Source organism: Oreochromis aureus, linkage group 16 (assembly GCF_013358895.1).
Source record: "Oreochromis aureus strain Israel breed Guangdong linkage group 16, ZZ_aureus, whole genome shotgun sequence".
In the NCBI taxonomy this organism is placed as follows: Eukaryota; Metazoa; Chordata; class Actinopteri; order Cichliformes; family Cichlidae; genus Oreochromis; species Oreochromis aureus.
The window spans coordinates 22,415,720-22,429,780 of record NC_052957.1 but is presented as its reverse complement, the minus strand read 5'-3'; the positions used below and the strand labels follow the sequence as shown (position 1 = coordinate 22,429,780).

At 40.3% G+C, this 14,061-nt stretch overlaps 1 protein-coding gene across 1 annotated transcript in view; it reads right to left on the bottom strand.

The window, feature by feature from the left end:
* Nucleotides 1-14,061, bottom strand: part of cmss1 (cms1 ribosomal small subunit homolog) — a 29,633-nt gene that overhangs the window by 1,512 nt on the left and 14,060 nt on the right. The window contains exons 2-9 of the mRNA XM_031734680.2: nt 1,863-1,996; nt 1,272-1,343; nt 1,009-1,144; nt 851-910; nt 656-758; nt 502-562; nt 319-406; nt 154-242 (exon numbers count right to left, since the gene is read on the bottom strand). Coding sequence (XP_031590540.1) covers nt 154-242; nt 319-406; nt 502-562; nt 656-758; nt 851-910; nt 1,009-1,144; nt 1,272-1,343; nt 1,863-1,996 — 743 coding nt within the window. The remainder of the gene's footprint in view (nt 1-153; nt 243-318; nt 407-501; nt 563-655; nt 759-850; nt 911-1,008; nt 1,145-1,271; nt 1,344-1,862; nt 1,997-14,061) is intronic.

Genomic DNA, 14,061 nt, shown 5'->3' with positions numbered 1-14,061 from the left:
AAGTGCAACTTTAAGGTGAGTAAAGAGAAACAATGATCATGGAAAATTTGCATGTTAATTATTATAAACAAAAGAAAAAGAAGCTCCAAGTCAAAGTGGAGTAACAGCAATAAAAACATTATTTTTCTAGCCCAGCAGGGGGCAGTAGCTCACCTCAGGAATGTCCACCATCCTTCTGAGCTTCTGATCCCTCCAGTTCCAGTCCAGAACCAGGTATCTCAATGCCTGCAAGCTCAAACCCTCTGGGGAACAAAATCAGAGTGAGAAGACTTCAAATGCTTTGGAGTTAAACGAAAGAGGCCAATCACAAACACACACCTCTCTCAATGAGAGCACTGATCCTCCCTGGTGTCCCCACTCCTATGTGGGAGATGCCTTTCTGCAGCAGCTTCACCTGCTCTTCTATCTATGCAAAAGAATGACACAGATAATCATTCTATGAAATCATTCACGGTTCACAATCTGCACACACCGCCTGTGATTAACGGTCATCTCCACTACCTTGATATGTTTTGCAAAAAGCTTCACTGCTTTGGCTTCACCCTTGAAACTAGTCAGCTGCCTGTGAATGACACAAACAAACATCATTCCTGTCACTTTAATTTGAAAGTGGTAACTGGAGAAATGCGACAAACATCAGTGGTCTGTCACTTACTTGATGAGCTCGATGGTTCGGAGAGCAGAGCTGCAGACGACAAGCAGAACCACAGAACTTTTTTCTGTGTGCTGCTTTTGAATCTTTGCCCACTTGGGAGCAACTAAGAGGAAAAAAAGAAGAGCAATTAAAGTGATGGGTGTTTATAAGTGGAATCTAATGAAAAACTTGGTCAAAGTTTGCAACGGCACTCACTCTGTTTCAGATAAGAAGAGAGGGTGTGTGTCAAGTCATTACTAGACAGGAAAAAGGAGTCTGGAGGATGGGAGAGGACACAGTGTGATCTCTGTGAGTCAACATTTCAGCAGATATCGCCTGAATGTGAAAGCTTAGGGTGATTTGGCTCGACTCACCCTGCACTTTGAGCTCCTCCTGCTCAATTACAGACCGCTTGTCTTTAAAGTACTGTGTAACCAGATCCTGCAGGTCAGCTGGACAGCCTGGTTTTGGCTCAGAGGTGGCCAAGACATCTGTTATCGTTTTCTTTTTCTAAAACAAAACCAAAACAAACAAACACACAAGTAAGAACCCCAGAAGCAGCCAAATGATAGCCCCACTTTAGCCAGTGCACACTGTTGTAGTTGAGATTTGCAACACCAGGTGTCGCCACACCCACCTTTCTCTTTTTGGGGGGTTTAGCGGACTTTTCATCCCGAGTCTCCTTCCTTGGAGGGATCGTCTGCTCGTTCTGTGACAACAGTGCATGCAAAACACACAGTTCAGGCAATTTATGTTAATGAACATTTTAAATTCTAAATACAAATTAAATTAAAACCTAATAATCCTCTGAGGTAAAGAGCACATTTTATAATGAAATTTAAATGTGTCAAATTATATTATATTACATTAAAAGTACATCAGAATATCCAAATGCTGGGACAAAATCAAAGGATTTCCATTTCCGTCATCAGTTAATATGATAATTGTTTTTAACACTCTGGTTTATTCACTGTCTCAAAGAATGAGGGTGTATGTATAAGTATGTGGTGGACATTTATTTTGAAGGTATTCTATTCATCTATCCTGACTTCTTTCTTCTTCCTTGTAATGACTGTTGGAATTACCGTTTCTGCCTGAGAACTGGTTGATTACAAAATGACAAGGAGAGGCTCAGTCTTTTGCCCTATTAATATGATACGTTTTCTTACACACTTTATACTGTATAAACATCTAATAGGCAGCCTTTGTAGAGAAAGGACATAACAACCTGCTCATTATTTTTCTTCTTCTTGGCTTTAGCAGGCTTCTCTGTTACAATCTTCCTCTTCTCTGGTTTTGTCTTTGTTTTTTCTGCTGGCTTTTTCTTTTGTTCCGTCTCCTCCTCCTCCACCTCAGATGCATCTGGGAAACAGAGGGAGAATTTCCTCATTAAACTGGCAAAAGAGCAAATGCGTCCACACCTCAAACTATATTTAGTTCAGGTGAGGAACAGGAGAGACCCTGTCAGCAGAGTAAAATGAGCACATTTAATGCAAAGGATTTGCAAATCGCTCTTTACAAATTTTGGTTTTATGGGTTAACTTGTAACTGTGCGCACTATGAAGAGAAGAAAATTGCTAAGAAGGGCCAACACCACGCTTGTTTAGTTTGATCCTTGGGCCAGTGATCTGCAAAGTGTGTTCAAGTCTGGGTTATTCATCAGGTGTGGCTGTGAGTGCACATTTCAGTCAGAACTACACAACTAAATGCTACCTGAGGTAACAACAATGCAGCAATCTCAAACAACGCATCTGGTTATATTTAGCCTCCCTGTTGCTACCACTTCTCTGTGCATTCCTCACATCTCATGCTGCGGGGTCACGCTTAGATCTTTTGGCATTTCTGGTTTCTTGGTGAAAAGCCTTTAAAACAGCTGTCGGAGTGAAATCAGCAGTAAATCAGAGCATTTTCCTGCAGTGTCCATCCTAAATGTGCTGTTTTATAACACTGGTGCCATTGCACTTCTTCCTCTGGATCTGTAATGTCGAAAACGTTTTTGAGCCAAAGCTTTTACATGGCAGTGTTTCATTACTGAAAACTTCAGATTACTTGGACTGTGTGGATGATAAATAAGCACATCCCATCTCTGCCAAATCCTGATCATTACCCTCAAAACTGCTTTTACCATTAACCATTAACGTGAAAACGAGAACTCTGATGTGTATGTAAGCTGACCTCAAAGTGATTTTTCATTGAACAGTTTGTGGAACTATGGTCAGCATTTTCCAGCACTAACCAGTATATGTACTTGCATCCTGTCATCTTCCTATAGAGTACTTTCAAAGTTAGTGATATTACTGGATTCAAGGTGCTTCACATGTACAAAGGATTCAAAGGAAATAACAGAGCTTGCTGTCCGATGTATATTTTCTTTACTTGATATATACATTTATGTTTACTGTTCATTCTCTTCACTGCTGCTGGGAGGCTTTTATGATGAAGCATTTACAGAAAACACATTGAATTTGTTGCCAAGGTTACAGATTTTTAAGCATTCCAACTTTTACCAATTCGGAGCTATAATGCTCTTTGAAGCTGAAATGAAAGAAGGGGCGTGTGGATATGCTCATATAATATGGCTGAGACACTTGAGCATGTCTCTGATCTGCCACAGCGGGTTTCCGCTCCGGGCCACGAGAACTGACAAAAGGCACACCGCATGCGAACAGTTGACCAAATTTTCTGCCTTGTTCTCTGATTTCCCATTTTACAATCAATTTTGCAATGGTTACTATTAACTCCTTCCTTACTAGTGTGTGTGTGTGGGTGTGTTTTAAACACAATAAATATTTTCAAGGATCATTTAAAAAGGAAACTCTACACGGCCTCAATGATCCATCTTGCTCTTCCTTTCTCTCAAGGGTCTCTCTCAATCATTCAAACACCACACCCATTTACATGGTATCCCTCACAAGACCTTCATTCATCCTTGTTTTGTGCATTCATCTGTCCAGCAATGCACTCCTCTGTCTGAAAGACCACTCCCACTATTAATGGACCAAGCCAATCATTCCCCACTCCTACTCTTCTTGGCTCTCATCCTGTTCTCACACTTGCTCTGGACAGTTGTAAGGACAATGCCGGAGGATGAGGGGAAAGACAATTAAAGGCAAGGTTAATTACAGAGGCAAGGAAGCCTTTATGACAAAATGCTGGATGTAAATGGACCATAAATACAGCAAAATCCAGGCCTATATATGAAAAGGGGACGCTCTACCTGTCCCATAACAAGTAAGTGTTGTGCTTCTTTTTGGTACAGCTAACAGCAATCTGAATCTGGCACTGTGTTAGTTGTGTTTACTAAGGAATAAAACAGGATTTAAACTTACTGCTACTCATTATTTGTTTTTATGATCACTGGGAAAAAATATATAATTATATATATATATATATATATATATATATATATATATATATATATATATATATATATATATATATATATATATATATATATGTGCACAAAATTTTTTACAGTAAAAATCTTAAACTAGTGATGAAGGTACTTGTGGTCACCACATTAAATGTTTGCGCATGCTGAATTGACACCTATTTCAGGGCTAGGAGGGGGACTGGAAGTATACTAGCTTGTGGTCACTTGAGACTGGGTTTGTATCTCTTCCTGGTTTCATGTCTAAGATGAATATAATAACTACCGAGTCCTAATGCGGGGCAGCTAAACTGAGCTACAAAACACACCATTGAAACCAGCTGTAGCTTAAGTAGGTCCCCCTTGTGCCACCGAAATACCCCCGATCCACCAAGGCATGGATACCATAGGACCTCTGATAATGTCCTCAAGTATCAGCTGCCAGGACTTTAGCAGAAGATCCTTGTAAGTACTAGGATAGAGGCTCAGGATGGTGTGATCAAACTGAGATCTGAGGGATGTGGAGACTGAGTCAACTTCTTGAATTCTTTGTTATGTCAAAACAAACAGGATATACTGTCACCATGAAGACTAGTTCATGGTGTATGATTTTCATGTGGGTGATGTATGTCAGAGTAACATGAATTCTATGACCCAAGGTCTACAGCAAAACATCACATAGATCATTATATTGTTCAGTTCTGACACTTGCATGTCCACTTAAAGCAACCGAGGTGGTTGGTGACAGCCAACAAGAGTACTCTGTACTTTCTGTGGGTGAAAACTATGATGCTCTGTGTGAGCTGGCTGTGATATGCTCTGTATATCACAGCCAGCCTTCACTTCCTACACATATTTTGAAACCTTGAGCCTCTGTCGTCAGTTCAGCAGTCATCTTTTCTTGTATTAATTTTAGTAGTACTTGTGGAGATGCCCTGACCATGTTTTCAATAATTTTATCCCTGGTCAAAGTCATTCAGACCATTAAGCGTGCATATTTGTTTCTGCTTCAAGAACTGATGATGAACATTTTCAAACTTGTCAAGCATTTTAATGTGCAAGGTCATTTTGTTCATCTTGTGAGAACAAATCTTGCAATTATGTTTCTTTTCAATTGCTATTATTTTCCAATATTTGCACCGTCCACAAACAAGATTTATGTGCTTACATTGACTTAAAAAATGTAGCTACTTATTATCGATGCTAGAAGTTAACCAAACCCATAAATGAGCAAAATAGTTCTGACATGGTCATTAAAAAAAAAAAAAAACCCTAAAAAGAAAAAACTATTTCCCAATCCAACAAACATTAGTATTTACAAAAAGCCATCTATGCAGTAATTTCTGATTTGGCTCATCCTTCATGAACTTTACTTTTAACGTTTTCTCTCTCTCTCTCCCTCCCTAGCAATTGATCCCTTTAACTTTTTTTTTTCCTTTCACAAGACGACTTAACATTTCTACATTTCAATTCATTCTTAATGAAATGCAAGACATGACCGCGAGCACGAAGATATGTTGAGATTGTTATCAGAAAGTTGAAAATTAGCTAGCTTCCTAAATATGCAGAACATTCAAAGTGTTTAGGTAATCTTTCCCATCTTTATAGTGCATTGGTTTTCACAGACAGTGCTACACTAAAAAACTTAATTCCGTACCTTAACTCTTTCCCCTTTGAATGCGTTCTAGAGGTAACCCTTATTTCCCTTTTCTGAACTGAGCTGTTTCTGTCATATTTCAGGCCTGCTTTCAGAACAAAATGACTGGGTGTGTATCAAAATTTAGTGAGGGTGATCTCTGACTATACAGCTTATTAGGGATACCCCTGGAAAAACCTGGAACCTGTTCCAATGGTTGTCAAACAAGGTCTTTATTGATATATATTGAGGTGTCAAAACTTGTCATTAACGGTGCAGATGAGGTCGTCAAATGTTAGGAAAGAGTTAGGAGTAATATTGAATTCATAGTTTGTTTCCAAATGAAACAACTTAGAAAAAGATGTCGGACATAAAAATTTAGTGGTCTACATAAATTAATTTCAGGGTCACATGAAATTCTTAAACTCCAGAAGTTCAAGAAAAGATCCCGGAAAGGAATATATACCTCAAGTGAATTCAGTGAATGAAGGGAGGCTGTGAGGCCACTGCCATCTACACCAGATCAGTACAAAAAATGATTATTGAATGTAAAACTTCCTATAAAATGAATGAGGAAAATAAAAAAGCCCTCAGTCTCAATCATCATCTGAAAGAGGTAATTATCTTGAGGAACCCCCAACTCTCAATTGCCTTCTTGCCACAGTCAAACAATATGGTGGAGTAACGAGGAAAACGCATGCTTTCAAATGAATAGAGCACAGTAAGGTTACAGCTCAGATAACCAGAGATCAGTGAAAGCTAATGCCTGTGGAGCAGAATCACATGCAGGGGAAATGGGGCTGCCTGGTAATCTTTAACGCCCGATCAATATGGATGACTGGTCTTAAAGGGTGGTCAATGGCGCTGGCTGGATGTAATGAGGATCAATTGACTAGCTCCAGGAAACAGTTGATTGTTTCAATTCCAGACAAATGGCACCCAGAATTCCTGTTTAAGGCTAAAATGCTCACTTGAGTAAAGCACCCTGCCAACAGAACTGCATAAAACCGAGTTGGCCATGAACCCAGAAATGCTCAGTTTTTATATGTTTGAATAAAAACAGCACTTTGGATTAGGAAGAGGGATCAGAAAAAGTATTTACTCTTTTCACCATACTCCAAACCCGATATTTCCATTACACGGTAGAACTTCCATCCCCACCACCAAAGATACTTTGAGGCAATTTTCTTGTAATGTTCATGTTTCTAGAAAAACAATAAGATACTTTCCTTAAAATCAATTCGGGACATGTTGAAGTAATCAATAAGTCATTTCAAGGCTGCTTGTTTGGTGTTGGGAGTTGTGTGGTTCAGTGGGTGAGCGGGCACAGCAGTTATTGGTTTTGAAAGCCAACAACTTCCTCTTTAAAGCCACAGTTTAAATATATGTTACCATTAAATCAATGGGGACTTTAGACAGAAGGCTAAAAATGAAGTGGACTGGTCAAAGACAGCAAATACCGAACAGGGACTGGTGTTCTGTCTCAAACACTTCTGGCCTGTTCAATCAGTGCATTATCCCAACACGCGAAGGTTTGGGTACATGCTGACATTTTGTTTGTAAGTAAAAGATTGGATTGTAGAACTAACTAAAACATGCAGACATATGTCTTGAAGGGGTTTGTTAGTACATTTAACCTTTTGTCAGTGGCAGGAATTAAATATCGCCAAGAGGAGGAGTAATGGGTGCACAGTAAGGTTGACAAAGAAAATTTCTCCAGAAATTTTTACAGTTGTTTAGTTCTACAAAGCAAGACATGCTTCACAACCACACACATACACACACACACTCCTATTAGCTCACGAAATCTGGATCAGTAAATGAAAGAACAGCTACACACACAATCTGGTATTTATTGCCTTCAGAGGGAACAGATGTTCACCAGCATTCAAGGCAGCTCGACTTGACCTTTACATAAAACCAGGCTTAATGTTAAGAGAACTTGGTCACCAGTATGTGGGATGTGTGTGTTTGTGTGTGTAGGAACGATCACTGTCATGTCTTATCTGACTCAATTACAGAAAAAAATCAAGTGTCTAATTCATTAAAGAGTCTTTACTGTGACCTCTACTGTCTCTTGTCCTAGAAGAGTGGTCAGTCATGAAAAATGTTTAATTACCTCATGTCAGCGAGGCTTCATTTTCAGTGCTGGCAATTGACTGATTGAACATTAAACTACACAGATCAAAGTTATACTGAAAGACCAACGTGCACGTGTTTGAGTGAAGCCAGTCCTGGCTGGCAGAGAGTGATTGTAGCTCCAGAGGACATTGCTAATCAGAGATAGGAAGGGTATGTAAATAAGGCAAAGCTTTTAAGCTTTTACAAGAACCAAATGAGAAAACCTCTTCTGAACCAGGACCACATACTGCAACCTGTACTGGTACCTGGTACTGTACTTAGTTAAAAATCATTTATTGCTTCTAGATACCTCAGTGGCAGGTATCACATGGCTGATCTTTACATTTATTCTATATTAATAATCACCAATAAAATACTCATTCAATGTATGAGGAATCTAGCATCTGATCTCAGAATGAGGGTAGGGGGCTGTCTGTCTGTCTGTCTGAACAATCCTGCACTACCACAGAGTCTCGTTGAACAAAAATGACTCCAGAAGGACACGGCTTACGTCACAACAAAATAATGTACACTGTATTTTATGAAACCACTGGCTACTAAATGGCTGTTGTTTTGCTCTCCGCAATTATGGTTACCATTTGATTTATTGACCGTTTACTGTTATGTAAGAAAGACCACCCACAAGAGCTAAACCATAAAACAACACAACTCAAAACAACGATTTGGAAAGAAGACTAACACCATTAACATTATTTAGGACAGTAAGTGTAAAATGTGAACTCACAGCACAGTACTGCATTACCTCATGGCCCTAGAAGGGTCTACTACACTCTCTCATTTTAGTTGACCAGCATCACAATAATTAAACTGACTTAAATACAGTCAGATATCAAATGGCATATAAAATGTATATAAAAGTGAAGAACTATGATAAAGCTTATGTCCAAAAGCATTTTAAATTAACAGTAATTCAAATCAGTCACAAAACAAAACATTAAACGCACTTTATGCTTGAAACATTTAGCATATGTAGCCTAACCACACTCATAATCATAAAGCACAACAGTTGCATTACTTGTGACAAAACTGATTTACAGACTCTTCAGCACTCCGCACCCCTCTATCTAGCTGGCTTGCAAACTGTATAATTTCTCAGTTATACCACTCTTGAAGTACTGTGCTCTAGCCAAAACACACATCAACCATACCGAATATGAATTATAGAGTGCTGTGCCAGCTTGACCCTGAAAACTGAAGGCCAAAGAGGACTCCAGCACTCAGACTGATCCAGCCTCCCATGACAGGTGGATATAAAATGGATGTGAGCTGCCTGGTGAGAGTGAGCAGCTGAAGCAAGGGCGTCAAAATTAAATTACCCGGGGGCCATGGACCAAGTTGTATTGCCAAAAACTGTAGTCATGTAGGCTTCCATTATAAAAGAGCTGTCTGTAAAACTAGCTGCTCAATATGACTGTGCAGGGTAAAAATGGATGATTTTAACTGTGACCACTAAACCAACTTATAAGTTAAGAATCATCAGCCAGAGAAAAAGTTAGAGAACAGACAATTTGTTGCTTCTCATGCGGCACTCATCCTCTGTCTGGGTAACAAACCCCTCTCCATATATAGAAATGGGGCAGTACTGAATGTTAACACTGAAAACCATATTTTTAATCCAACAAACAAATACCTGCGACTTTTACTGAAAAATGATCAGGGTACAGGGATGGGACAGACATGACAAATTGCCTCCAGATAAATGGAAAGAAGATGAATGTCCAGAATCTCAAAAGATGTGCTAAAAAACTAAACTGTGTGTCTGAAATAAAGTTAAAGCAGTCCACTCAGAGTTTCATTAAAAGTGGCATATATGTGACAAACCTCACCCTTAAGGAATTTTTAACACATGAATGGAACATGCTTTCGCTCATTTTCCTTCTCGCCTCGGCAAGGTAATGTCTAGAACAGTCCAGGGCTGTGCCGCATGTGTGAATGCAGCTCTAGTTTGGAGGCCAATTACACAGCTGGTTGGATAATACCAAGGAACAGGTGAACGGTCGTTGTTGTTGGTCTGTGGACAAATTTACTGCAAAGATACTGCCCGTATCTGCCTGTGACCACTTGTGGCTAGGACAAGGTGTTGTGAATAAGATTAATTTTAGGAAATGGTAGTGGTTTATTCTGAGGGCAGCCAGTGCCCTCTTGGGTAGAAAGGAGCGGGCAGGAGGGGTGCAGGCATGTTGCCCCCGGTGGTGTTCGGATAAACAAACAGAGGCACAGCCACATGTGAGGCTGCCAACTTGCCTGCCAGCGGACTGTCCTCAACAGGGCAGACCTGGCAACCATTATTAAGGCTGACTTTGGCTCTGAGCCACAACTGAAGTACCGAGGTATTTTCACATGCCTGGCATTGTGTGCGAGTGTGCTTAGACATCAGTAAGCATGTGCAGGTCTAGACACTGTGTGGGCACTAAAGAAAGCACAGCCTGGCTCGTGTCCGTGTGTGTGTGAAAGCGAGAGAGTGAGAGCAAGAGAGAGCAAGTGAGGCGTTCCGGCCCCATCGCTATTAATCAATTGAGTGCCAAGGGCAAGGAAACAGCAGCACGTGTCATGACTCGACTTGCACACATTAAAAGCACCGTCGGACGGGACGACAAAAGGAACAAGAAATATGTTAATGCTCATGTTCAAGGAACACAGACCCCAGGCCACTACAGAAAATGTGTGCCAAAGCTCACTAACTCACATCAGACCCTCTGCATTTATCTGAACCTATTCAAGATGAGTTATAAACTTTCCCTTTAGTGCACAAACTCAATTCCTTCCATCATTCAAATCTGGGCCTCAGGACAAATAATATCAAATTATAATAGGATATGATAACTTTGTAGTCATGTATATTGCAGCACTCAGCTTTCCAATTTTTATCTACACTCCCAAACAGCTGTGCTGAGTTTTTATTGTCCTTTTCTGTAGCTAAATGTCAAGGGAAGTACAAAAGAAATGCATCGACAGCCCAGACAGCTTCATCTGTCTTCCTAATTGATACAGAGAAGGCATCAAGAGGAGGGGAGAGAGTTTGAGATTGTCACTCACTCTCTTTCCAGACCAAGGGCAAGAGAGAAATACCTCAATGTGGACACCTTCCTTTAAGTGAGCCAGCACTCTCACAGTGATTTAGTATCTGAAAGATGTTATTGGCTAAAGTCTGCACTAGTTAAAGGTTGTCTTTTTTTCTGTTTGGTTTGTTTCTTCTTGCACAATGTTTGTCTCTTATGTACCAGTGCTCACCTTGTTTAGAGCCTCAAAGTTGCTCTCGGGCCTTGATGAAAACAAGCAGATGCTGCCTGTCTGTGTGCTTGTGTAAGAGGAAGAGCTACTGAGAAAAATAAAGACTCTTACTGCTTTTCTGTTCAATATCAGACTTTCTAACATGCACCAAAGAAAGGTATGAGAAGGTATAGCTGTCTTTAAACAGACATACTGAAAAAAACAGAACAAATCTGTGGGCACTTTAAATTTTTAATTACTTACTTTTTCTTAAGACACAAGGACCTTCAGTTATTCATCTAAAAAAGAAATGACCAAATACTATAGAATAAGGACTGTTCTTGCCCACAGGGAGAACTTGGGCCTGAAAAGCAGAGCTGAAGAGTAGCGAGATGACATCATCTTTCACTAATATGAACCTGATTGCTTTCTGTGTCTCGGGTGAGAACATACAGAAAGTTGGCCGGCAAACAATGTTTAACTTATGTGATTAGCTTTAATAACACACACACACACACAAACATATGCACGCACACACACACAAAGTATCTAGATATATGGTCAGTAATCACTGTCCTACTTTATGGAAACATTTAGTCCATTTTATCAGCCAAACTAACAGCAGTTGCTGTAAATGTGCTAAGAGTAAGACTATGAGATGACATAAGCTGCACGCAAAGTAATGCCAGGCGCGGGCCTATCTATTTCAGTAACACTAACTGTTATGACAAGAGACCCCTTTGACTTTGGATTAGCTCATCAAAGCTTATATGATCTGCATCACTTACAACAGCCACACAATAACCACTTGTACTGTAAAAACAACTCATGACCTTGTTTAACTTCTTTCATGCCAAGCATATATTTTTCTTTTTCACCAATGTTCAGCTTTCACCTCCAATCATTTCCTATTTCTCAACTTTTCCAGCTCCACGACAGACTTCACATACCCCATTGGTAAAAGCAGCAACATTTCTTCCCATCTTCAAGGTTATATAAAGAAATACCTAAACGTCTGTCTTTTAACCTAACCAGGCTCTGAAAATCATAATTGAAAAGGACAATATGCAAGAGAAGAGAGACAGGTGGAAGGGAAGACACACAAGAGAAGGCCTGTCCTGTGATGACTTGCTGTTTCTGCTCAGCATTTTGGAAGGGGAACTACAGGTAGGATGATTTACTTCATATTGGATTTGCATTTATTTTGTAGTTCAGTCTAGCTCTTGTGAACTCATGAGAAGAAACTGAAATTAAAGCCACCGTTCTTCTGCTGTGTTTGTTGAACCAGGCAAGGGATGAGGTAATTGCTGTTTTGAAATCAGAGAAGACAGATTCAGGTCTACTGAGGACCCACTATGGTTTCAGCAGACAGAAGATGGTGCTTCATGCCCTGCGGATAGACTCCCTCTGGGCCCAGCAGGACCACTTGCAGGATGTGTACGAAAGACCTAATGCTGAGGTACTAACTGCCAACAGAAAGAAAGTAGACACCATCTGGAGCAGATAATCAAATTTAATGAGATGAATGCATTACTGTCTGACAAAAGAGTGTCTATTACTGCTGCATCATTGCACACATTTGTTAAATTGCAGTACAGGTGTTGCATGTTGTGAATCTATCCTTCTGCCATGGTTACAAATCTGTAAGTGAGCACTTTTTCGATTAATTTCTACCACAGCGAAGTGGACTGGGTGGCAGCAAAAATCTTGAAAGAAGCTCATCAAAAAATGCCTACTATTATAATGTGGGCAGAATAATTCTTGTTGCTTTTACATAATAACAGCTTTACTCATCAGATTTACATACTATGTTGCATTTTGTAAGCGCGGATGTTTGTATTGTGGATTTGGTCTTGGTTTCAGAACGGCAACAGGAGAGAACTTTCTCCCTGTGGTTAACTCGACAGCAAGTCAAGGTAAACTAAAGTTTTACTCTTCATACCCATTTTGTTTTCCCTTCCCCCCCTCTTAGCTCAAACACTTGGTGGAAGCCCACGAGCATTCCTCAAAACAGATGATGAAGCAGCTTCAGGAGGTTACCCGCTCTCATTCTGACGCCCTGCACAGGCTGGAGGAAGAAGAAAAAAGCCACAGGGCTTTGATCCACAAGAGCAACAGCCTTACCACTCTGCTGAAGCAGGACAGAGAGAGGTTTGTGCAGCAAACCCAACACATGTAAATGGATGCCCAAGCAAAGACAACACTGATATTTTATATTTATACTCCCATGCTGGCCTATATTGAGGCTAGGCTTATAAAAATATCCACCAATTCCTTTCAGGAAGGGAATGTTACAGCAAGCTAGGAAAGGCTAAGGGATTAAAGTATTTCAGTACATTGGAATAAGACCTGATGGGACAGACCTGAGCTCTGATGTACACTTGTGAAGGCTTAAATTCTTTTAGTCTATGTTGGTCTGTAAAGCTCTTCATGGCAGAGTGAGTGGCTGCTCCATCTCAGCATTTATATATACACACACATATGACCTTAAGACAGTACTTAGGAGTTACTCCACTCAGACACAGTCCATTGCGTTCTGGACTTGGTTAGACTTTGTGGCCAACCTGGCTCAGCTCACTCCCCCTTGTAAACACATAAACATGCACTCACTTGCAATTACATGTAGAGGCTAAATTGGCACTCTCATGCCCCATTCAACAGCACAACACAGTATAGGCTAAAGGTTTCTTCTAAACTAAGGAAATGTGCTGAGGGTTTGTTGGTGGGTAGAAATGTTCCCTTACCAAATAGAGACCGCATTTAGATGTGGCCTACGGGTGAAGCTAGGTCTAACATGAAGGTGGTGACTGGTTCTCCTATGCAATTTAAAGGTCGTTTTGTCGAAGTTCCCGGTTGTCTCGGTTCATGTACCACCAGCGTCCACTCTGTAATCTAGCTGTGTAGAGACTGGACCCGCACTGGGCTTGCAGCCTTGGAAGGAGACTAGTTGTCTGCTTCTGCAAGCCAAACTGAAAAAAGGCTTTTACTGATCCACCACAAGCATATATGCAATTAAAGACCAAAAATAGTCATACCAGTAGAGTGATTAAGTTCACTAGAATTCTCTCT